The sequence below is a fragment of the Vipera berus genome, assembly GCF_964194415.1.
Source record: "Vipera berus genome assembly, chromosome: 10".
NCBI classification, from domain to species: Eukaryota; Metazoa; Chordata; class Lepidosauria; order Squamata; family Viperidae; genus Vipera; species Vipera berus.
This window is the reverse complement of record NC_138213.1, coordinates 16,584,934-16,609,887: the sequence shown is the minus strand read 5'-3', so window position 1 is coordinate 16,609,887 and position 24,954 is coordinate 16,584,934. Positions and strand designations below refer to the sequence as shown.

At 42.5% G+C, this 24,954-nt stretch overlaps 1 protein-coding gene across 4 annotated transcripts in view; it reads left to right on the top strand.

The window, feature by feature from the left end:
* Positions 1-24,613, top strand: part of LOC308672571 (cytochrome P450 2J5-like) — a 30,391-nt gene extending 5,778 nt beyond the window's left edge. The window contains exons 1-9 of one of the 4 annotated variants that reach the window (XM_081335595.1): positions 13,082-13,377; positions 15,353-15,515; positions 15,710-15,862; positions 16,996-17,156; positions 17,773-17,946; positions 21,248-21,386; positions 21,585-21,772; positions 22,659-22,747; positions 24,347-24,613. In XM_081335595.1, the coding sequence (XP_081191721.1) occupies positions 13,219-13,377; positions 15,353-15,515; positions 15,710-15,862; positions 16,996-17,156; positions 17,773-17,946; positions 21,248-21,386; positions 21,585-21,772; positions 22,659-22,747; positions 24,347-24,488 (1,368 nt within the window). In that variant the 5' untranslated portion in view covers positions 13,082-13,218 and the 3' untranslated portion in view covers positions 24,489-24,613. Of the gene's footprint in view, positions 1-3,055; positions 3,244-6,170; positions 6,313-13,081; positions 13,378-15,352; positions 15,516-15,709; positions 15,863-16,995; positions 17,157-17,772; positions 17,947-21,247; positions 21,387-21,584; positions 21,773-22,509; positions 22,801-24,297 lie in introns of those variants that run through there. The other 3 variants (XM_081335593.1, XM_081335596.1, XM_081335594.1) reach the window with 3 other exon arrangements.
* The last annotated feature ends 341 nt before the right edge of the window (positions 24,614-24,954 follow it).

Here is a 24,954-nt window from a genome sequence, read left to right as displayed (position 1 = left end):
AGAATAGAATAGAATAGAATAGAATAGAATAGAATAGAATAGAGGATGGGGTGGAATGGAATGGAATGGAATGGAATAGAACAGAACAGAACAGAATAGAGAATGGAATGGAACAGAACAGAACAGAACAGAATAGAATAGACAGATTGTAGAATGCAATGGAATGGAATGGAATGGAATGGAATGGAATAGAATGGAATAGAATAGAATAGAATAGAATAGAATAGAATAGAATAGAATAGAATAGAATAGAATAGAATAGAATAGAATAGAATAGAATAGAATAGAATGATGGGGATGGGATGGGATAGGATGGGAAGGAATGCAATGGAATAGGACAGGACAGGACAGAATAGAATAGAATAAAATAGAATAGAATTCCTCATTGGCCAAGTGTGATTCAACACACAAGGAATTTGTCTCCGGTGCATAAGCTCTCAGTGTACATAAAAGCAATAAGTGATAAATCATGATCATAGTCATTGTAAAAATACATTCATCATAAATCATAAGATGCAATACTTAGCGATACTCATAGGATACTAAATAAGCAATCAACATAAATCATTCTAGGAAACTAAATAAAACAATATAAATAGTAAGATACAAGCAATTAAGTTATAGTCATAAGTAGATAGATAGTAGATAATATGTAACCCTTATGTGCTCTGTGTCTGTGTCTCCAACATTGTGGAAAAGGAACAATGAATACAGGGAGACCTTCAGCTCTTTCTATGCCCAGGATTGTTGCCTTCATGCTCTCCTTCACACATCACCAGGAGCTCTGGTGGTTAGAATACACTATTGCAGGCTAACTCTGCCCACAGTCTGGAGTTTGATCCTGATGGAGCTCAAGATTGATTTAGACTTTGTCCTTCCGAGGTCAGTAAAGTGAGGTCCTAGATTGTTGGGGGAAAATATGCCAACATTGTAAACTGCACAGAGAGTGCTGGAAGGCACTATGGAGCAGTCTAATTGTTATTGCTATCTCCCCAAGTGCTATTTCATATTTGCACAACTGGTGTTTTGCTAGTGTTGGTAGAGGTGGAGTAGGAAAAAGCAGGGGAAATCTTGTACTTCTTCAGAAAAGAATAGAATTTGCATTCTTATCCTCAAGACGGAGCAAGAAACTCTTAAGTTACACACACACACACACACATTTTAAAATCCTCGTTCACTTTTTCACATAATTTAAGCAAGTTATGCTATGGAATCTAGTAAGATGATTAAGCCATTTAAACTGGCACGTTTCCAAACCACCATCCAAAACCACTAGTGGTCTTATTAAATAATATCAGATCCTTGGATTTAATAGGTTAATCCCTTTTCTCTTCAGTTTTAAAGAGTTATCATTTCAAATCTCTTCCCTCCCCCACCCAAACAGTCAATCCTGATGCATTTGACCTGCATGATTAATCCTCATTCCCCCCCCATTGTATTATTAGCAATAACACTTAGACTTATATACCGCTTCACAGTGTTTTACAGCCCTCTCTAAGCGGTATATACAGACTCAGCCAGTTGCCCCTTAACAATCTGGGTCCTTATTTTACTGACCTTGGAAGGGTGGAAGGCTGAGTCAACCTTGAGCCGGTGAAAATTAAACTCATCACATTTGACAGAATTAAACTGCAATACTACTTTCTAACCATGGCGCCACCTCTAACAGCGAATTTCCAAGAGACATCGGCTCTATGGCTGTGTCCAAATTTGGAGTTTCTTTCATGTGGAATCCTGGCTTGCTATGTATGTTTGACAGAAGCCATTCAGTGTGCGAATAAAGTTTTAGGAAAACATAAAATGCCTTGCAGAAAGAGCTATAGTTAATATACGGGAATCCAGGTTTCTCCATTCCGATTTCCTCCAGGATCTTTAGAACTATAACTCCTAGAATTCCCAGAGAGACTTGACGTCCCATAACTCATGGAGAGCACCAAGTAGAGAAGGATACAAAATACTTGGAACATCAGTGCGATGTTTTCAGGAATGTCATTGTCAACCCTATTAGTTAGGAATCAACTTTTCGGGAAGGCTAAAACCCCTTTCGTGGAGATTGGCTGTAGTGACAGAATCTAAGGGTTCCAGATCTCCTCCTGTTATATCCAGTTAGCTACTAGAGCAGTGGTGGCACATGTGCCAGAGGTGGCACTCTGCCGCTGCCCCCAGCAGCAGGTCCATCAGGCTGCCCCACCCGGCACAAAAGAGGCAAAGTAGCCAACTAGCCAGCTCGAGTAGAGGTGGTAGAGCAGAGGTCACCAACCATTGTTGATTGGCAAACCGGAAGGAAAGGGAGGGGGAAGCATTTTGCATCCATGCATGTGTGCATGGGGCTGTGAGCATGCACGTGCAACAAATGGGGTGGGGCTAGTGCCTCCCTAGTCCTGCCCCATTCTTGCGTGGTGCAGCGCCTTGTATCTGGACCCTGCGGCACACTGGCGGCTGCTTTTACGCCTTGCAGCATAGTGGCTTATTTTTGCGCCCCTGTTTTTTGTGTGCCAGAGACGGCACTCAGAGGGGCCTCCCTGCCACCCCCCGAGGGGACCACAATGCTGATGCTCCCCTGGCACTTTGCGATAAATAAGTGGGTTCTGGGTTGCGGTTTGGGCACTCGGTCTCTCAAAGATTCGCCATCGCTGTACTAGAGGCATCAGAAGAGACTTCTGCCTATTTATTATGCAGGCCTTAAGCTCCTTTTCTCTAATGGAACTGCCAGCTGAACCCTCAAAGCAATGAGAAGCATTTCAAATAGGCAGATTACATCAGCTTTGTATCTTCTGTTAGTCCCACTAGAGTGACCAGGCCACAAAAAGAAATTCCACAGGAACGCTAAAACTCTTTTGATTGAGATCGGCCATAGAATCATGCAAGTCTCCTTGTGCTTGATGGCCCCCTCCTTTCTTATACTCCAGCAAAGTAGGAATGTGTTTCACAGATGCACTTCTGGATGTCTCCTCATTGTTCTGGACTTTGAAAAAAAAAATGCTTCAACCCCTTTTGCCTAGGGTTAGGTCCCCCTCCTTACCCTCCTTGGTAACTAATGTATTTTTTACCATAGAGAAATGTCAGAAGGAAATAGACTCTTTTCTGCCAAGGAACACAAGCCTGAAGTACGAAGATCGGGGAAGGCTGCCCTACGTGAATGCCGTCATTCATGAAATCCAGCGCTACTCAAATATTCTTCCTCTTGGGCTCGCTCATGCCCCCCTCCAAAATGTGCAGCTCTGGGGATATAAAATTCCCAAGGTAAAATATCGAAACTTCACACGGTTCTGTCTGAACCGATAATTGCTCAGCCTGAAATCTGAAAAAAGAAACTGACTCTGGGTAAAGTGTGTGTATGTGCCTGTATGACAGACATTGGGAGACCTCATAGTAGTTCTTTTGTTCCAAAGAGTGGCACAGTTTAATATAGCAATTGATCTGGGTTTTCGACCTCTCTTTAAGTTCGTGGTAACTTTTTGCCAACTGTAATAGAATAGCAGTTGTGCTGCTCTCCAACACCGGAGAAGGTCTCAAGTATCTCAACTTAGAGAAGTGTTGATTGCATGTTGTCCAGTCGCTTTTCTGCTACAACAAGGAGAGTCCATGCAACAAAGGAGGGGAGGAAGTAGAGAGCTGGGGTAGGGAACGGAGCCTTTGGTACCCATTCCTTACATGGAGAAGACTTTGAGTTCTCCCTCCAGATGAATAGAATAGAATAGAATTAGAATAGAATAGAATAGAATAGAATAGAATAGAATAGAATAGAATAGAATAGAATAGAATAGAATAGAATAGAATAGAATAGAATAGAATAGAATAGAATAGAATAGAATAGAATATATGGAATGGAACAGAACAGAACAGAACAGAACAGAACAGAACAGAATAGAATAGAATAGAATAGAATAGAATATATGGAATGGAATGGAACGGAACGGAACGGAACGGAATGGAACAGAACAGAACAGAACAGAACAGAACAGAACAGAACAGAATAGAATAGAATAGAATATATGGAATGGAATGGAATGGAATGGAATGGAATGGAATAGAATAGAATAGAATAGAATAGAATAGAATAGAATAGGAAGGATCCTTGGAGGTCTTCTAGTCCAGCCCACTGCTCAAGCAGGGGAACCTATGCCATTTCAGACAAGTAACTGTCCAGTCTCTTCTTTTTTAAAAAAATAAGCCATTCTCCTTTTTCTCTTCCCTTATTCTTCCCCATCCTCTTTTTATCACCCATGGTAAGATTCCTGGCATAGCTTCTCCTCTTATCCTTTATCAGATGCTGGTGGGAAAACCCTCCACCCATCCCTCTCCTTGATATGATGATATTGTCCAGTGCAGAATATGATTTCAGAACTTGTCATGGTCCTTGATTCTCTTTTGGATAATCCACAGTTGGGGTTTACTTTATCCGTGATTCATTTCTCTTGGATATTCTCTCTAAGACAGAACAGTGAGGGATAGACAGAAACACCAGCAGATGGATTTGCAGTTGTCTGACCAATCACACTCAGTATGTGGTCCTCATTGGAACTACATCTACATTGGAACTACATCTACATACAGCAGGATACCTCACAGTTCTGTCTTCACCCAATAATGTTTAATGTCTTTATAAATGACTTAGATGAGGGGATTCAAGGGGCAGTCATCACATTTCAGGATGACATCAAGCTGAGGAGAACTGCTAACACTTTGGAAAAGAAACTCAAGATTTAGAAGGATCTTTGCAGATTTGAGCATTGGGCCCCAGGCAACAACATGAAGTTCAGTAGTGAGAAAAACAAGAACTTAAGACAAGAAAAAAACTGAATGAATGCATAGGTACAGCATAGGCAGGTCCTGGCTCAATGGTTGTGCCTTTGAGAGGGATCTAATTGTCCTGCTGGACCACCACTTAAAGATGAGCCCACAGTGTGTTGCTACTGCCAAACAACCAATGTAGTCCTAGGCTGCAACAACAGAGGTATCAAGAAGTTATAGGTATCAAGAAGTAAAGGTTCCCCTGCACATGCGTGCTAGTCGTTTCCAACTCTAGGGGCTGGTGCTCATCTCCATTTCAAAGCCGAAGAGCCAGTGCTTGTCTGAGGACGTCTCCGTGGTCATGTGGCCGGCATGACTAGACGCCAAAGGCACACAGAACGCTGTTACCTTCCCACCGTAGTGGTCCCTATTTTTCTACTTGCATTTTTACGTGCTTTCGAACTGCTAGGTTGGCAGAAGCTGGGACGAGTAACAAACGCTCACTCTGTTACGCAGCACTCAGGATTCTACCCGCCAAACTGCCGACCTTCTGATCGACAAGCTCAGCATGCTAACCCACTGAGCCACCGCGTCCCAAGAAGTTACAGTACCACTCTATACTACGCTAGTGAGGCCACACTTGGAATACTGCATCCAGTTCTAGTCATCATGATGCAGAAAAGGTGCTGAATCCTTAAGAGTGCAGAGAAGAACAATCAAGATGATAAATAGTCTGGAGGCTAAAACATAGGAAGGTTTCATCAAGACAACTCGGTATGTCTACCGAAATGGAGGACTAGGGGTGAAAGCCGTCACCAAAATCTTGAAAAGTGCCACAGGGAACAGGGGCTCTCTTTATTCTCCAAAGCATCTGAGAGCAGGAGAAGAAATAATAGATGGAACATCATCCTAGGCAGATCCAAGCTTGAAATAAGGAGAAATTTCCTGGCAGTGAAAACTATTAATCAGTGGAACAGCTTGCTTCTCAGAGTTGTGGGTGCTCCATCACTGGAGGCTTTCAAGAAAAGGATGGATAGGATGGAAAAGGACCCTTTGGTTTTGGACAGGGTATTGGACTAGAACAGGAGTAGGCAACCTTGGGTCTTTTATGACTCATGGACTTCAGCTCCCAGAATTCCTGAGCCAGCATGGCTCAGCTTGGAAACCTCCCCCTTTCCCCTCAGCATGGCTGGCTCAGGAATTCTGGGAGTTGAAGTCCACGAGTCATAAAAGACCCAACGTTGCCTACCCCGGTCTAGAAGATCTCCAAGGTCCTTTCCAGCGCTAAGATTCTATGATTCTATGAATGTTTCTTTTCACCATCAATGGTCTGTTCTTGAACTAGATTGCAAAAAGGCTAAGCCAAATCGATTTGAGATTCCTTCTGTCACTGAGCATTTTCTTCTGGGTGATCTACGTTTTCTTGGCTTTTCCAGGACACAGCTCTTTTTATCAATCTCCACTCTGTTCATCGTGATGAGTCTCAGTGGAAGTTCCCACACGAGTTCAACCCTTCCAACTTCCTGAATGAAGAGGGAGAGTTTGTGAAGCCGGAAGCCTTTTTGCCATTTTCAGCAGGTATAGGATCTCTCTCTCTCTCTCGTTTTAATTTGGTTGGCAAGGCCTGCAGAACACACAGAATTAGACAACCAGGTGAACTCAGCCCCTGTCCTTACCTTCTACTTCAGTGTATCACTGGATGGAGAAACTATGATGCATGTTTTGTGGGGACATCATGTGGATGCAGCCAATATGTAGCAGGCTGAAAAGTGTACCCTCATATTTGCTTTTGGGATATCATCACCCTTATTTGTGAAAGATATTTGTAGTAGATTCTCTGTGTGAATGTATCTTTGAACAGGATAAAGCAGAAAATATGCCAATTAAGCAACCAGCTCCAGACAATGTATGCTTTGCTCCTTCCTTCCTTCCTTCCTTCCTTCCTTCCTTCCTTCCTTCCTTCCTTCCTTCCTTCCTTCCTTCCTTCCTTCCTTCCTTCCTTCCTTCCTTCCTTCCTTCCTTCCTTCCTCTGTTTTTCTTCCCTTCCCTTCCTTCTCTCTCTATCTCTGTCTACTTGTCTTTCTATCTCTCCCTTTCTTTATCTCTCCTTTTTTTCTCTCTCTTTATCTCTCTCTCTTCCTCTCTTTCTTTCTCCCCCTTTCTCTCTCTCTCTCTCTTTCATTAATCCTAAGGACACTAGTTAGTCTCATATGACATACATACAAAACCACACGCCCATGTTTCGGGATTGCTGTGTTATCATAAAAGTATGTGCAGGTCTTTAATCATGGTTATTGGCTCTCCTGATATGTGAAATGGCCTCCATCACGGATTGCCATGAAATGAATGCTGGCACCCAACATTAACCTAAAACATTTTGTTTATAGGTTTTCATTCTCATGATATCACGCACTATTCTGTCCTGTGAGTCAATAGAACAGCATGCTGTCATTTGTAATATCTATTGATGGTCTGAAATGAAATTTAAACACTTTTAATTTAAAACATCTCAGAAGTCGCTAAATATTCAGGTATCAAATTATTACCGCAAGATCTTCTTTTCTTTTTAAATCTGGGCAAACAATCTAGCTACCCACATTGAAATTACATGAAGGGCAGTTTCCTTTCTCTTTGTCTTTGACTTTTCAGGACCGAGAGTCTGCTTAGGAAAAAACCTGGCTCAGATGGAACTCTTCATCTTCCTCACCAGCATCCTGAGAAATTTTCAGCTATCTTGGCCAGATAAATCCCAGGCACCAGATCTTACACCTAACTTTGGTATCACACAATTCCCATCCCGCTTTAAGATATCAGTGAAATGTCGCCGGGAGAGCGACTAGCTTGAGGGAAGGTTTTTCCATACCTCAAGGCTATGTTCTCCAAGAAGGGACTGGAAGATCCAGACGAGACCCATAGGCTATGTGGTTTGAAAGCCGTTAGATGAAGAAAAGATTTATACTAGATGATCTGAAAAAATTATCTTCAATATTATAAACTTGATTTAGAAAAAAAATAAGATCGTTCTTGGGTGTAAGAGTATGTGGGTTGGGAGACAGGAGGAGGGGCTGTAGACTGGGCCACAGTGAGTTAAGAGGCAGCTGAGCCTCCAGAAAGAATGGGAACAAGGCAAAGATCTCAGAAAAAATGCCTTCCCTACTTTCTTGGATTGTAAACTTGGGGGTGGGGAAGTATTTTCAGACTTACAAGGTTACTGCCAGCCTTGTGGGGGACTCCAGACAAAAAGCACACTCAAGACTACTAGCTCTACAGATAGTCCTTGACTTACAACCACAATTGAGCCTCAAATGTCTGTTGCTAAAGAGGGCAGTTATCACTTCTTGTTTGTACCTTATGAATAATGATTGTAACTATGATTTATAGTTATAACTTTGTTGTTTCTATATACACTGAGAGCTTCTGCACCAGAGGCAAATTCCTTCTGTGTCCAGACATACTTGGCCAATAAAGAATATTCTATTCTATTCTACTATACTCTATTTCTCTGTACCTGGAAGAACCATTCTCAGGATCATTATTGAGCAGACCTTCTTGGTCACTGAGTAAGAGATTAGAGTGCTCATAAGGAAAGGATTTCAGCCAGTCTTTAAAGATCGTAAAAGCACAATGTGTTTTTAACATACTGTGCATTCAGAAAGTATTTATCCTTCAAGAAAGGGGGGGAAAACAGACCCAAGAAGCTACAAACCAATCAGTTTAACACCAATGCCTTGGAAGATCCTAGAAAAGATAATAAAAAACAGCTCTGCGAACAACTAGAAGCAAACAAAGTTGTAACTAGTAGCCAGCACGGGTTTGTTAAAAACAGAGCATGGCAAACCAATCTTATCTCATTCTTCAATAAAGTCACTAAACTTGTAGACCAGAGAAACGTAGTGGACGTATTATACTTAGATTTCAGTAAGGCATTTGACAAAGTAGACCACAACCTACTAATTGACAAACTAGGAAAAGCCCTGGAATAGACAACATCACCACCAGATGGATCTGTAGCTGGCTGGCAAACTGCACTCGACGAGTACTCCTCAATGGCACTACATCCACATGGAGAGAAGTAAGCAGTGGGGTACCACAAGGTTCCGTCTTAAGCTCAGTACTCTTCAACATCTTCATAAATGACTTAGATGAGGGAATTGAAGGGGAACTCATCAAATTTGCAGATGGCACCAAATTGTCAGGAATAGCCAACACTCCAGAAGACAAACTCAGGATCCAAAACAATCTTGACAAACTCGAACAATGGGCCCTATCCAACAAAATGAGTTTCAACATGGAGAAAAGCAAAGACCTACACTTAGGCAGGAAAAACCAAAGGCATGAATACAGATTGGGTGAGACCCAGCTTAAAAACAGTAACTGTGAGAGGGAGCTTGGAGTCCTAGTGAACGATCACTTGACTATGAGCCAGCAGTGTGCAGCAGCAACAACCAAAAAAGCTAATACAATTCTGGGTTGTATAAACAGAGGCACAGAATCAAAATCATGTGAAGTACTAGTAAAGGGTAAAGGTTCCCCCGCACATGCGTGCTAGTCATTTCCGACTCTAGGGGACGGTGCTCATCTCCGTTTCAAAGCTGAAGAGCCAGAGCTTGTCCAAGGACGTCTCCGTGGTCATGTGGCCGGCATGACTAGGCAACAGTGAGTTAAGAGGCAGCTGAGCCTCAGGAAAGAATGGGGACAAAAGCTCACAAGAAATCCTAACCCTTAATTTCTTGGATTGTAAACATGAGGCGGGGAGAGATATGCCCTTGGACCGTGCAAGTTTAATGTCAGCCTTGTGTGGTACTCCAAAGAAGAAGCACACTCAGGACTCTTGGTTGCACCTTTATTGTAAGATAACATGAATTAAATCTTGCAAGCTGGCCTGTGTGAATTAGCCTGTTTGCCAAGTTGCTGGTGGTGAAAACAGGCTTCTGCAACTAACATTACTTTATGTCAACAGTGAAGATCAAAGTTCTACCATAAAGGTTTCTATTATTATACTCTTTTTTTTCTGTATCTGAAAGAACCATTCTCAGGGTCATTATTGCGGGCCTTAGAACAACTTTCCTGAGAAAAGGGACTGTAACCGTGTCACTGAGCAAGGGATTAGTGTACTCACAAATAAATGATTTCAGCCAATCTCCAACGATCTCAAAACCACAATGGGTTTTAAACATCTATCATTTAGCCCACCAATAACTGTAATCTGTTTTATGTATAGCGTGCACCCACACAGCCAGCTTCCCTTCTCCCCAATCCCCTCATCCAAAGTTAAATCCTGTATCAGTCTAACCACACAATACGTCTTTTGTAGTTGTCGGGGTAGTTCACAAAAGCTTCTGCCTTTTAATAAAATTAAAGAAACGGTGTCACAAGATGCCTGGTGTTTTCTCCTATGGATGCATATGTGCCTATTCCTTGGACTGGTTCTGCTCTAGAGAATGGAGCTTTTCCAAACATAAAATACCAATTCTCCAAATTAGCATTTAAGTAACACCCAGTCAGAAACTACTAATCTGAAACTCTGAACTCTTGACACTTCTAATTGCCAAGCATTTCTATGTGTGCAATGCAGGCTAAATGTGGAGCAGAGAAAAAAATTTCAAGGTTAGCTTACATTTGGCATTGCATAACCAGGTTTTGCAAATCATAGGATTGGTTTTTGTAGCCAGGGGCGGGTGGGGGAAGTGGAAGGGAAGGAATGTGAATGCCTTTGGCTTAGAAAATAATAACAACAACAACAACAAACAACAACAACAACAACAACAACAACAACAACAACAATAATAATAATAATAATCATTTGAATCCACATCAGAGGTATGATCAGGGCTTAAGACTTTGCATTTTTCGGCTCTTTATTTTGCTGTAGAACCAGCATTCTCATTGTGTCAGTTAAATCAATTCACAGGGGGACTAAATATTAGGAACCTGGTTTCTTTTCTTTCTTTCTTTCTTTTTTTGCTTTGCAACATTTCTATTCTGTCTCGTTTTGGCTTGTGTTTTTTCCAATCCAGGGTTTGCAGTAAACTATGTGACGAGGGTTGGGGCAGAATAGGACCCCCGTTTGTTCTGGGGAAGAAAAAAAAACGGGGAGATATTAATTTGCAAAGATTTGTGACAGCATCTCCAACTTTTGTGTGTTGTGGGCTTAAATAGACCTCTTTATTTCTTCCAATTGCATTTTGTGTTTATCTCCAGAAACGTAAGGCAGCAGGTGTGAAGATCTCATTGGAGCGCCACAATTTCAAGCCGATCAGATGGGCAGAGCCCAGAAAAGATGAGCAACAGCAGCAAAGACTAAAAGAAAAAAGGTTTAAAGAACAATAATTACTTTCTTCCAGCAAGAGCTAAACCAAAAGGAGGAAAGTGGTGAGGAGAAGGAGAGAGCAAGGAGTGAATAGAAAGGCGTCTTCAGAATTGTTCCAATTGGAGTAAAATTATGCATGCTGTTCTTTTACTACTCCGTTCTTCTGTTATAGCTTAGCCCTGTTTCCTTGATGATAGGTTGTTGTTAAGGAATGGTGGCTTTCTTAGCCTACTGAGTGAACTGAGATTTAGAGATCTTTGCAAAGATTTGTTCTGTCCAGGATATTGATGGCTGTCCATATCAAGGGGAGTTAGAACAAAGAATCCGAAGGCTGGAAGGGACCTTAGAGGTCTTCTAGTCCTCCATTGTTCAGGTAGTGACTCTGTCTATACCATTACAGACAAATGGCTGTCAGGTCTCTTCTTGAAAACCTCCAGCAATGGAGCACCCACAACTTCTAGAGGTAAGTTGTCCTACTGGTTAATCATTTTCACTGTCAGGAAATTTCTTCTTGGTTGCAGATCTCACTTTAACAATCTTCCACCCATTGCTTCTTGCCTTTCCCTCAGGTGCTTTGGAGAATAGGTCAATCCCTTCTTCTCTGTGAGGGCCTTCAAGTATTCAACTATATAAAAGCTCCTTTATACAGCTCTTACAAAGCATCTCCTCTTAAAAGAAGTCATAAATCATTAGGACTTAGACCAGGGGTGCTTGGCTGAGGAATTCTGGGAGTTGAAGTCCACGAGTCATAAAAGGGCCACGTTTGAAGACCCCTGACTTAGACTGTTTACTGCCTTGCTATTCCCACCATTACTGCTTCTCTGTTCTCACTGTAGGAGTTGAGAGGAATCTGCAATTAGCTTGTTTTCTATTCATCTCTATCCCGTGGAATTTGTCCCATTGTTCTGTTAGTTTTCTCACATTTCACTTCCTGTTGCTTTAACAATTGCAATTTCATTTTCATGTACTTTGACTACTTATAATCTTTTTATAATCCCAATCTACCATATGTGATTGTTTCTCTTAGATTTGTATGTTTCCCTCTCTGTTCGGCCAGCTGGCTGCATCAAGGTTGGAAAACCTCCTGTCTTAAATAGAGTGTGGGAGGAGAGCACCCCCCCCAAGAAAGAAATATTTTGGGGAATATTAAAAAGGCTGAATATTATATTTCCCCAAAGGAATCATGGAAAATCTTAGCAGAACCCCCCACCCCCCAGCCCAAATCTCTCTGCCCCAAGCAGAAACCAGATCTGCCTGTAGAAATGCAGATGTGATCATCCTGTCAGAAAGATTGGAGCCAGGAATCTTAGAGCTGATGGGATTAGAAAGACAAAGATCCCTTGAATCAACAAGCAACCCCTCACCCAAGAAATCCAACACAGGAAGTAAGCCATCAGCCACAGAGAAGCAGGATATGACTTTTGGGACATAACAGGATTAACCCACCACCATCAGAATACTTGAAAGGGCACACTGAACCTCAGGTCAAACTTCATGCCACAGGAAATACAAAGCCTCAAACAGGAAGAACTTCAAACACAAAAGCTCAAGAAGGTATAAAACCCAGCACTCCCTACTACATGTGGTCAGTTTTTCCCAGAGCCATCTTTCTGTCTGGCTCTGCTCTTCAATAAACTGAAACCTTCTTTTTTCTAAAGCAGTCTCCATTTTGTTTATTCCTGGCTTGGACTGAACCAGGCTGAAGACTTCTCTTTCAGCGAGAGCTAAATAGGTTAGCTTATCAGTTGGTGGAGGAGAAGTTCAGCAAAAAAAAATAATAATGTTGATTTTAGTGGCAGGTGACCAGTTGGTGTTAAGTTTCTCAATTGTTAAATTCCAGCCTGTGAAACCTGGCTTCTGTACAAAGCTGGCTTTTCATCCTGCTTTTATATTTTGTTTATTTATTTTAAAACGTTTAGATAGCTGCCCACCGTCTAACCAACTCTGGGAGGTCTCTCGATCAAAGTCAAAACATACCAAATCATATTGCAACCACAGAACTAAACCGCTTGGAACGTTAAAAACAACAACGGCATGGTGCCTGCTCAAGCTTCTACTGTGCAATTCTCCAATCTTATTCCAGCGTTGAGGGAATAAACGTCCGCATTGGCTTTTTGCCAGCAGAGAAATACAGCTGCAGAGTCACACACAGAGGGAGATCTCCCGCTTCCAACATGGCTCTTTTCAGCTGGCTGATTGTTCTTTCCCTCCTATTCTTCTGGTTCTGGAAGAGCAGACGTCCCAGGGGCTTTCCCCCTGGGCCTTGGAGGCTGCCCCTGCTTGGGAATCTGCTTCAGTTCAATATGAGGGACCCTCTGAAGGGCTTTGAGCAGGTAAAGCGCTCCTTAAGTTGCTCTTACATTAAACTCCACGGAGTTCATTTGCTGAAAAGAAAGAGGTTTGGCTGCATTTTTTTTAAGGAGGCTGGCTGAATGATCCTGGGCCTGCTAGATGTTTCTGCATGCGATTGAAAATGTATTCTGCAGCCGGTTTAGGAGAAATGTTGGGAATGTTATGCAGATGTGGAAATTCCAACTGTGCAGAGATGTACATTTGATTCATAGCGATCCTAACCCCTTGATGGCTCTGAGCTGCTTCCGAAAGACAATTCAGAATTTATTTGCATTGCGTGGAGAGTTTATGAATGTTAGGAGGGTTATCCCAAGAGTCAGCTCTGCCGCTTTCCCAAGAGATGTCTGGAATTTCCTAGGATACAACCAGAAATCTTTCTAGATCACCTTAAAGCTCCCCAGATCCTTTGGAGAAAGGAGGAGAAAAAGGCATTCAGCTGCTGGAAGTCACTGTTTTCACTTGCTTGTAAATCTTGCAGTTCCATCCTGTCCCTTTGATGCTAAATTCCTATTATGTAATTAGGGAAAATTGTTTTTAAGCAAACGTGTTTTATGAGGAGGCTTCTGATTAAAGGGTTCAATAATAAGGGAATCGTTCTGAGAGTTTGCACTTCATCTTTGCTCTAAGGAGGGGTGTGAATTCTCACAAATGGAACACTGCTGTTCCTGTGTGTTTCTTGCTTGTTGTTAGTACAAATAAGGACAAGGGCACCGCCCTCTTGGAAAATATGGTCTGTCAGGCATCGGTTCTTTCAGCGGAATTAAACTTTCAACATTTCCACTTTCTGTTTGATGGATTAGTATGAAGTATACCCAATAGCAAACACTGAAAGTTTATTTAAACATTGAAGTGGAATCATGTTGTAAACAAGAGTATTAAAATGAGGTTGCTGGAAAACCATGCTCATATTGTCAGTTCTAATAGCATGGTCTTTTGATATCACATTCAAATGACTCTTTTGCCACCTGGGTCTATGTTAAGAGCCCTGGTGGCACAGGGGTTAAAGTGCAGTATTGCAGACAGCTTCTGCTAACTGCTGGCTGCCAGCAGTTTGGCAGCTCGATTCTCACCAGCTCAAGATTGACTCAGCCACCCGTCTTTCCGAGGTCGGTCAAATGAGGACCCAGATTGCTGGGGGCAATAGGCTGACTCTGTAAACCACTTAGAGAGGGCTGTAAAGCACTGCGAAGTGGTATATGTCTAATTATATGTCTATTGCTATTCCTTCCTTCCTTCCTTCCTTCCTTCCTTCCTTCCTTCCTTCCTTCCTTCCTTCCTTCCTTCCTTCCTTCCTTCCTTCCTTCCTTCCTTCCTTCCTTCCTTCCTTGGTGGTGCAGTGGTTAGAATGCAGCATTGCAGGCTGACTCTGCCCACTGCCAGCAGTTCAATCCTGACTGGCTCAAGGTTGACTAAGCCTTCCATCCTTCCGAGGTCGGTCAAATGATAGGACCCATATTGTTAGGAGAAATAGGCCGACTCTGTAAACTTCTTAGAGAGGGCTGTAAAGCACTATTAAGCAGTATATAAGTGCTATTGCTATTGCCCATCCATCCATCCATGATGTGCAGTGGTTAGAATGCAGTATTGCAGGCTGACTCTGCCCACTGCCAGCAGTTCGATCCTGACCGGCTCAACGTTGACTCAGCCCTTCCATCCTTTTGAAGTTGGTAAAATGAGGACCCAGAGTGTTGGGGGCCATATGATGACTCTGTAAATCACTTAGAGAGGGCTGTGAAGCACTGTGAAGCAGTACAGAAGTCTAAGTGTTATTGTTACCACCCCAAAAAGCAGGAGGTATGGTGAAATCCTAAGTAGTCCAATTAAAGTTCTGCATACAACATGCTTAGAAGTTGAAGAATGGAGCATGATTGTTCAACTTCACCCTTGGTGATGCTATGTTGCATCATCTCAGTAATTTCCTAGTAATTCTTTGTTCATCCTGTTATTTCATTTCAGTTTGCAAAAAAATATGGTCCTATCGTCTCTCTCTATGTGGGAAGCAAACCTGTAATCGTAACTCATGGATTTCGTTCAGCAAAAGAGGTCTTTGTGATAAAAGGCACAGAATTTGCTGGGAGAGCAGACTTTTACATTATAGATATGATCACTAAGAAAAAAGGTAAGGATATAATTTCCAAGCACTTTTAGTTTTATTATCTAATGTCCTGTATCCTTTTTCCTCTGAATGCTAGCATGCTGGACCAAACTTTCAAGTAAGAGAGAAGATCAGCTATACTTTCAGAATCGGTTAACCAGAAAGAAGTTTGAAATGAATGCTTGTTTCCTGATTTTTAATGTTCTTTGACTTTACAGGCATAATCGCACAGCCTTATGGGGAAGTGTGGAAGGAGCAAAGGAGATTTTCGCTGATGCTTTTCAGAAACTTTGGCGTGGGCAAAAATCTGATGCAGGAAAGGATCTTGGAGGAGTCCGCTTACTTGATTCAGGCTTTTACCAAGAACCAGAGTAAGCTCTCCTGGGAAAGGATGGGAAAGTTGAAAATTGTCATTTTGATGTCCCTTCCTTTTCCGCAGGACACAGTTGGTCTCAAAGTTTACCAGTGAACAGTGCACTAATGCAGAGTAGGAGAAGTGTAGGAATTCTGCCTACGTAAAGTTCAAAGCCCTGTCGGCCAAAATAAGACCAAGATTTGGGTTTTTTTTAATTGTAATGTTTTTAAGGTTGAAGTCCTGTAACATTCTTGGTTGGCAGCCACCGTTTACTGGGTCTGTGTTCCCCATTCGCACATTCTGGTGAGAGAGAAGTTCTCTAAGGATGGGCTCCAGAACAAGTCTGAAAGCTCGGAAGTCTAAACTGCTGCTCCCAATGACCAGCCCAAATTGGATCCTGCAACATTATCCTGAGACATGTATATTTGCCTTCGTGGAACATAGAATAATGGAGTTGGAAGGGACCTTGGAGGTCTTCTGGTCCAACCCCTTGATTGAGCAGGAGACCCATATCATTTCAGACAAATGGTTGTCCAGTCTTATTTCTCTTCATTCTATGTTCCCCATGCTTCATATTTAGCCCCGTGATGTCTTCTTCTTGCCTTCTGTAGTATGATGATTCTCCAGAAGCATTAAAGTGCAAAGATGACCACCCTTAGTATCAATGCAATGTGTGTTGGGCTTAAGAGTTCATTTATGAGAAGAAGATTGAAAATAGCAGATGCTTTTTCATCCTGGTCACTCAGCTACCGCAAATTCATTGTGGGCGTTAGTCTCCATAGGGGACTTACTTTGTATTCTTCTGATGATATCTCTGCAACTCACACACCGGATTAAGGGATCGTATATTTCAATTACCCTGAAATAAAAATGCAGTAGAATGGGTGTATAACAGAGTTGGGCATTTTACAGTCCCCAGGCCATATCCAGCTCTTTGGGTGTCCTTGTCCAGCCCGTGTGGGTTGTTTTTTATTTTGAAGGCAACTGCTATTTTTTTTTAAAATTTATGTCTATGCGTGCATATATGCCTAGACACTTTCACAGCCCTATTGGTTCAGCCTTTCACAACCGTAGCAGGTTCTCATGTGGCAGAAATGAATCGCCTAACCTGATCTATAGTGATCCCTTTTCTTTTGCTGTATTCTGCAGGTGTGCCTTTTGATCCTTACGAGTTCATCGACAGTGCGGTCACTAACATACTTTCCACCATAATGTTTGGGAAACGTTTTGAATATGGCAGCAGCTTTCTGAGAAACCTGCTGGACCTGATCCATCAAAACATCAGACTGCCCGCAGGACCCTGGGCCTTGGTATCCTAAACGAGAATCCAGAAAAAAAATGTTCAAAATTAAAGCACAGCTGGTGGGAATTTGAAGTTCAGTGTTCGCGGTGTTACCATCATAAGTCCTTGAGTGTGAAATTGATTTTCCTTGCAGTTGGAAGCCTTTTGTTTTATGGAACCATATCATCAGAGTGCCAGGAAGAGTGGGTGAAGGCTCTCTTGAATAGCAGCAGTTATCCAAATTTAATGGGGTACAATTCTTCTTCTTCCTAGTGGTTTCCCCACAAGTTCAGAATCCAGTTTTTTCGGATCAACTGATTGTTGGTCCATTGGTTCCTGATGTTGTGAGTTGCGAGTGACTGGCTGGCTCAAAGTCGCCCAGCTGACTTTCAGGCCTAAAGTAGAACTAGAATTCCCAGTCTCTTGTTTTCTAGGCCAACACCTTCACCGCTATATCAGAATTGGGTATAATGCATCTATATTTAAATTTCAATTTATTTGGACATTTGACTCCCTTTCAAATGGTAAGAGATATTTATGCGAACCCTTTAGGGATTTTCTTTTCTCTTTCAATGTTTCCTACAAAGAAGACTCCACCATGATCAAATTAACCAATTTTGGCTTTTTTTCTGTTTGCTTGGCAGCTTTTCAATGCTGTGCCTTTAGTGAGAAGGCTTCCCCTCCCCCATCAGAAAATACTAACAAATGTCCGTAAAATGCTTGCTTTGCTTGAGAATGAAATGGAGGAACACAAGGCAACCTTCACTCCAGGAGAGCCCCGGGATTTTATTGATGCCTATTTAGAAGAAATTCAGAAGGTAGATTTCTTAGTCTTGTTTTTGATTTCTATATATAAATAGAGAGAGAATTCTTTATTGGCCAAGTGTGGTTGGACACACAAGGAATTTGTTTCCGGTGCATAAGCTCTCAGCGTACATACAAGTAATAGTGATAATCATGATCATACACAACATGAAAATACATTCATCATAAAGCGTGAAATACAACACTTCATCATAAATCATAAGATGCAACACTTAGTGATAGTCACAGACTGCTAGCTAAGCAAACAACACAAATCATACTAGAGCAGGGGTGTCAAACTGCCGGCCCGCAGGCTGAAGCGTCACGGAGAAACCGCGCCCATCCCATTTTCGGCAATGGGAAAAAGTTCCGATACGTCGCGCGACATCACGTGACGTCGTGAGTTTGACATGCCTGTACTAGAGTGACAAAAATATAATAAATTGTAAGATACAAGCAGCAAAGTTATAGTCACAAGAAGATAAGAATAGGTAATAGGAAAGATGAGGGGTATCATAGTAATACAGCTTTACTAGTATTTTGACAGTGTTGTGGGAATTAGTCGTTTAGCAGAGTGACGTCATGGGGAAAAAAACTCTCCTTATGTCTAGTCGTTCTGATGTGCAATGCCCCGTAGCATCGTCTTGAGGGGAGAAGTTGAAACAGTCTATGTCCAGGATGTGAGGGGTCTGTAGATATTTTCACAGTCCTCTTTCTGGCCTGTGCAGTACACAGGTCCTCAATGGAAGGCAGGCTGGTTGCAATTGTTTTTTCTGCAGTCCTAACTATCCGTTGAAGTCTGTGTCTGTCTTGTTTAGTTGCAGTTCTAAACCGGTTACAGAGGTGCAAATGACAGACTCAATAATTCCTTTGTAGAACCGTATCAGTTCTACAAAGTTAGTTACAAAGTTACCGTTCTAACTGTAACAGTTAACTGTATATTTTCTCATTTTGGGTCTCTTTCTCTAGCATTACATATTGTACAAGTACAACAGTTCTTTGGTGTATGGCTGTGATTTAGTCTGATATTTAAAATATCACAAACACATATATTTTGTTTGGTTAAAAAAATTCAGTGTGACTGTTTGGAAATTTGTGCAGGTTCTGAATTTTGTCCAGGGAGAAGGAAATATGAGAAAATTCTTTAGTTTCTGCTATGGGTCTTTGCTGTAAACCTAGTTAACTCAACATTCTCTGTTAAAATCAAACTCTTGGAATCTAAATTTCAGAAAATATTCAGCTATAAATACAAGATTAACCCACTGAAAGGAACTCAAAGCCAAGAGTGTGAACCTGCTCACTTTTTCAAGACTCAAAGCAGCTGTGTTTAACCAGACAGTTTTTGACTTTTCTATTTATCTTGCAATAGCTTTCTTCTGTTGGTGGCCCCAAAACCAAATCAAATCAGATTTACAACTATAAAACTAGATGGAACAAATATCTAATTGAAGATTGTTCCATGCATTATCTTTCTTTCTTTCTTTCTTTCTTTCTTTCTTTCTTTCTTTCTTTCTTTCTTTCTTTCTTTCTTTCTTTCTTTCTTTCTTTCTTTCTTTCTTTCTTTCTTTTTCTTTCTTATCTATCATCTATCACATCTATCTGTATAATAATAATAATAATAATAATAATAATAATAATAATAATAATAATAATAAAAAAGTTGGAAAGGACCTTGGAGGTCATCTAGTCCAACCCCCTGATCAGGCAGGAAACTGTATACCTACCTACCTACCTACCTACCTACCTACCTACCTACCTACCTACCTACCTATCTATCTATCTATCTATCTATCTATCTATCTATCTATCTATCTATCTATCTATCTATCTATCTGAAAAAACTATGACTTTAATAAGACCTACATATAAATAAGAACTTGTATAATAAAATTAAAAATATTGTAAAAAGTGAGATAAGTATGCAAATTCAGTTAATGTTGAGATGCACTATATAGATGCTAGTGCAAACTGGACAATTTAGGAGGAGATTTTTGAGTCCTGGTCTGAAAGGCGTAACAGTAAGTCGAAATCCGACTCCGTGCTTGGACATTTCTTCAAGACTGATTAAATGAAGATCTGTCTAGACCACGGGTAGGCAACCTCGGCTCTTTTATGACTCATGGACTTCAACTCCCAGAATTCCTGAGCCAGCATGGAGGAACTATGGCCCCTTCATGACTTGTGGACTTCAACTCCCAGAATTCCTGAGCCAGCATGGAGAAACTATGGCCCCTTCATGACTTGTGGACTTCAACTCTCAGAATTCCTGAGCCAGCATGGGGGAACTTTGGCCCCTTCATGACTAGTGGACTTCAACTCCCAGAAATTCCTGAGCCAGCGTGGGGGAACTATGGCCCCTTCGTGACTGGTGGACTTCAACTCCCAGAATTCCTGAGCCAGCGTGGGGGAACTATGGCCCCTTCGTGACTTGTGGACTTCAACTCCCAGAATTCCTGAGCCAGCGTAGGGGAACTATGGCCCCTTTGTGACTGGTGGACTTCAACTCCCAGAATTCCTGAGCCAGCGTGGGGCAACTGTGGCCCCTTCGTGACTTGTGGACTTCAACTCCCAGAATTCCTGAGCCAGCATGGCTCAGCTTGGAAACCTCTCCCTTTCCCCTCAGCGTGGCTGGCTCAGGAATTCTGGGAGTTGAAGTCCACGAGTCATAAAAGAGCCGAGGTTGCCTACCCCTGGTCTAGAGTCCTCATAGAGCAGAGTTTCTTAACCTTGGCAACTTTAACACAATGGGCTTCAACTCCCAGAACCCTCCAGCAAGGAATCTGTGGGAAGAACACCTTTTCCTCATTAAATTCCTGAATTGTTTTTGCCCTGATGAAACTTGGGCCTTTGAAGATTTGCTGCCTCTTTGCTTGCTTGCTTCTTCTCTTCCTGCTTCCTTTTTCTTTTCTAGTGATACTTTTCAGAATAAAGTCTTCAGGACAAAGCTTCCTTCCTTCCTTCCTTCCTTCCTTCCTTCCTTCCTTCCTTCCTTCCTTCCTTCCTTCCCTCCCTCCCTCCCTCCCTCCTTCCTTCCTTCCTTCCTTCCTTCCTTCCTTCCTTCCTTCCTTCCTTCCTTCCTTCCTTCCCTCCCTCCCTCCCTCCCTCCCTTCTTTCCTTCCTTCCTTCCTTCCTTCCTTCCTTCCTTCCTTCCTTCCTTCCCTCCCTCCCTCCCTCCCTCCCTCCCTCCTTCCCTCCTTCCTTCCTTCCTTCCTTCCTTCCTTCCTTCCTTCCTTCCTTCCTTCCTTCCTTCCTTCCTTCCCAATGAATACATACTGTATGTGGTAAAAACCCATTCTTTCTTTTAACTATCAACAGCCAGAGAGAAAAGGTTCAAGTTTTGAAGAGGAGCAACTACGCGTCTTATTGTTTGATCTTATCATAGCTGGAACAGAGACGACATCAGGAACACTGCAGTGGGCATTGCTCTATCTGGTGGCCTTTCCAGAGATCCAAGGTAAAGAATTGTGAAATGGCGCTCTTTAGTAGAAATAGTAGTATTTTCAGCAATCATATAAAACAGGGAAGGAGGGAACTGGTATCATAGGAGGAGATTCAGAAATCTCTGTACAACCCTTGGCTGGGAAGCAAACTATGGTCTACTTAAAGTCAATGAAATGTTTTCCAGAAGGTAACTGAGCTACTTGTTCCTCAGAGAAATGCTGGAAGGAAATAGACACCGTTCTGGGAAACAAAGCGAGACTGAAATGTGAAGATCGAGTACGGTTGCCCTATACAAATGCTGTCATTCATGAAATCCAACGCATATCAAGTATAGTTCCTCTTGGAGTCGCTCGTAAATCCATTAATGATGTGCACCTTTTTGGATACAAAATTCCCAAGGTAAAGGCGGAGACCTTTGAGTGTGAACTGTGTAGTGTTGGTGATTCCACAGGTAAATCTGTAGTTGTCCTATGTCAGTGATGGCGAACCTTTTAGAGACCGAGTGCCCAAACTGCAACCCAAAACCCACTTATGTATCATCGGGTACCAGGTGGGTGTGGTCCATTCAGTGGGCGTGGCTGTGGTGGTAACGGCAGACTGGGTGGGACTAAAAAGTTCAATCCGTCAATTCCAACTTTGCAAGGTCTTTTTTTCCCCGCGAGAAGTTGAAATTGATTGATTGATTGAACCCTTTTTTTTTGCACACGGCGGTGGAGGCCTAAAGCGAAAAGGTTTTATAAAACCCGGCTGAAGGCCTAGGACTGGGGTGATGGCCACAGAGAGGGCTCTGCGTGCCACCTGTGGCATGCGTGCCATAGGTTCGCCACCACGGTCCTATGTAATCTCTCTCTCTCTCTCTATTTGTGTGTGTGTGTGTGTGTGTGTGTGTGTGTGCGCGTGTGTGTAGAGAGAGAGTAAGAAATTGAGAGACATCCTGATATTCGATGTGAAAAGAAGACGAGACACTTAATAATATGCAGGAGTGGGATGGGAAGGACGTCTTTCCGTGAAGACTTTTCAACAAGACCAGCTTCTGACATCTGAGCCATTCTTAGCTAGGATTGGTGGGGATTAACTGATGGTGACAATATCTCCTGCCTTGGTCCCTCACTCCTCTTTTTCTGACTACTGTACAGCAATGTCCAGATCTTCCCCCTGCTCCTTCTCACCCTCATCTGCTGTCCTTCAACCGCATCTCAATGGGGTCTACCTGGAAGATCATCCAGAGCCATGTCTGACAATGAGGGCTTCCTTCAAGATGACCTATTTGTTTTGACTTGTGCAGGACACCATGGTTTTTGTCAATATCCAGTCTGCCCATCGTGATGAATCTCAGTGGAAGTTCCCCAATGAGTTCAACCCCTCCAACTTCCTGAATGAAGAGGGAGAGTTTGTCAAGCCGGAAGCCTTCTTGCCGTTTTCAGCAGGTCAATTATTCTTCTCTCTGTCTCCATCGCCATCATTCTCTTTGTCTCTCTCTCTCTCTCTCTCTCTCTCTCTCTCTCTCTCTCTCTCTCTCTCTCTCTCTCTCTCTCTCTCTCTCTCTCTCTCTCTCTCTCTCTCTCTCACACACACACACACACACACACACACACACACACATACACTCTGTCTTGTTTTCTCTCTATGTCATGCACATTTTTACTGATAACTCTTGCAACTCAAACTGCCCAGCCTTTCTTTAGAGACTTATGGAAGTCAGTTCCTGGGCTTTGATTATACTTTAGTGTCCATAGGAAAAGGAAAAAAAAACCCCACAGGGGACTATGTTGAAAACTATCACTTCAGAACAGCTGAAGAATGTTTCCTTGTGGTCACAGAATTCACAGAGATCATCTCTCCTGCGTGTGTGAAAGTCTTGTGGGAGGTTTTCTGTATGAAAGTCTCTTTGGAGACGGTCCAGCAAGGTGAAGCAGAAGAGATGGTCAATTCCTGAGACCCCTTCAGACAATTCTTGTCTCTTTTAAGCAGCTGCCTCAGTTGAAATAGATTCTCCAAAGTAAGATCCTCCAGGAGACGTTTCGCTAATAGTATCTACAGGTAGTCCTCATTTAGTGACTGCCTCATTTAGTAAAGATTCACTGTTACAACAGTGATGGAAAAGTAACTTTGCAGTAACGAAAAAGAAGACACACGTCTGTAAGGAAAAGGAAAGCTGGAATCAGATCACAAGCCTACTTGCCACTTCAATTTAGCAACCACCCTGGTCAGCCACTGAGTTGCTGGTCCCAATTGTGGTTGCTAAGCGAGGACTAGCTGGCCTGCAAGAAAAGGGATTGGACTGAAAGAATTTCAGCAATGGAATATTTTCACTATTGCGCACCGGGAAGTTTTTTTTTTTATCATTGCAACCCACAAACAAAACTAAACCTAAGCTTTATTGAATCACTTAAATACAGGTAGTCCTTGACTTATGACCACAACTGAGCCCAACATTTCTTTTTTGATTGTGAGACATTTGTTAAGTGAATTTTGCCCCATTTTACTCTTTCTTGCCTCAGTCGTTAAAAGTGAATCACTGCAGTTGATAAGTGAGGAACCCGGTTCTAAAGCGAATCCGGCTTCCCCATTGACTTCGCTTGTCAGAAGGTCGCAAAATAGGATCCCGTGACCCCAGGATACAATGGTCATAAACATGAACCAGTTGCCAAGCATCCAAATTTTGATCACACGATCACGGGGATGCTGGAAGGTCGTAACTGTGAAAAACGGTCCTAAGTCACTTTCTTCAGTGTTGTAACTTTGGACGGTCACCAAGTGAACTGTTGTAAGTCGAGGACTACCTGAATTCTTACACATTTGTTGTGCTCTCCTTCTCTATGATGGAGAAAGAATGACCAGTCTAGGAATTGCAACGGGCTGCCAGCTTTCCACTGTCTGAAGTTGCCTGCCCTCTCTCTTTCTCCTTGACTTTTTCATTACAGGTCCAAGAATGTGCTTGGGAGAAATCCTGGCTCGGATGGAGCTCTTCCTCTTCTTCACCAGCATTGTCAGACACTTCCAGTTATTGTGGCCAGATAAATCTCAAGCGCCAGATTTCACAGCCCACTTTGCAGTTACACAATCCCCATCCCGCTTTAAGGTCTTGATGAAATGTCGCCAGCCAAGTGAATAGACGTAAGGGAGGATCCACAAAAGGCAACTGCGTGAAGACAACATCATTCTCGCCAACGTCCGTAGACCATCTCTACTTCAAATTCCCCACAAAACTGTGTTTAACAACATAAATAAAGTGCTATCTTATGCCACATTTCCCGGTGGAGGATCTGTTGTATATTATCAGGACCACATGGAAGTAACAGACAGGATTCACAGCAACAGTCTTTATTGCGGGTAGGCAGGAACAAAGGGGCAATGGAGCCTCCGGAGCCCCCTTAAATACCTAGCCAGGTACATTCCCAAAACCAATCCCCACATCTGGAATTCCCGCCGAATGCTGGCCAGCCAATCCGAGCCTTGACTGGCGCCACCTGTTGGTCCTAGTGGCTTGCTGTGATTGACAGTCCCCAGCATACACAACAGGATCAGCCTCGTTTATGATGGAGATGAAATTCATTTTCCAGTCTCTTCTCTCTGTCATC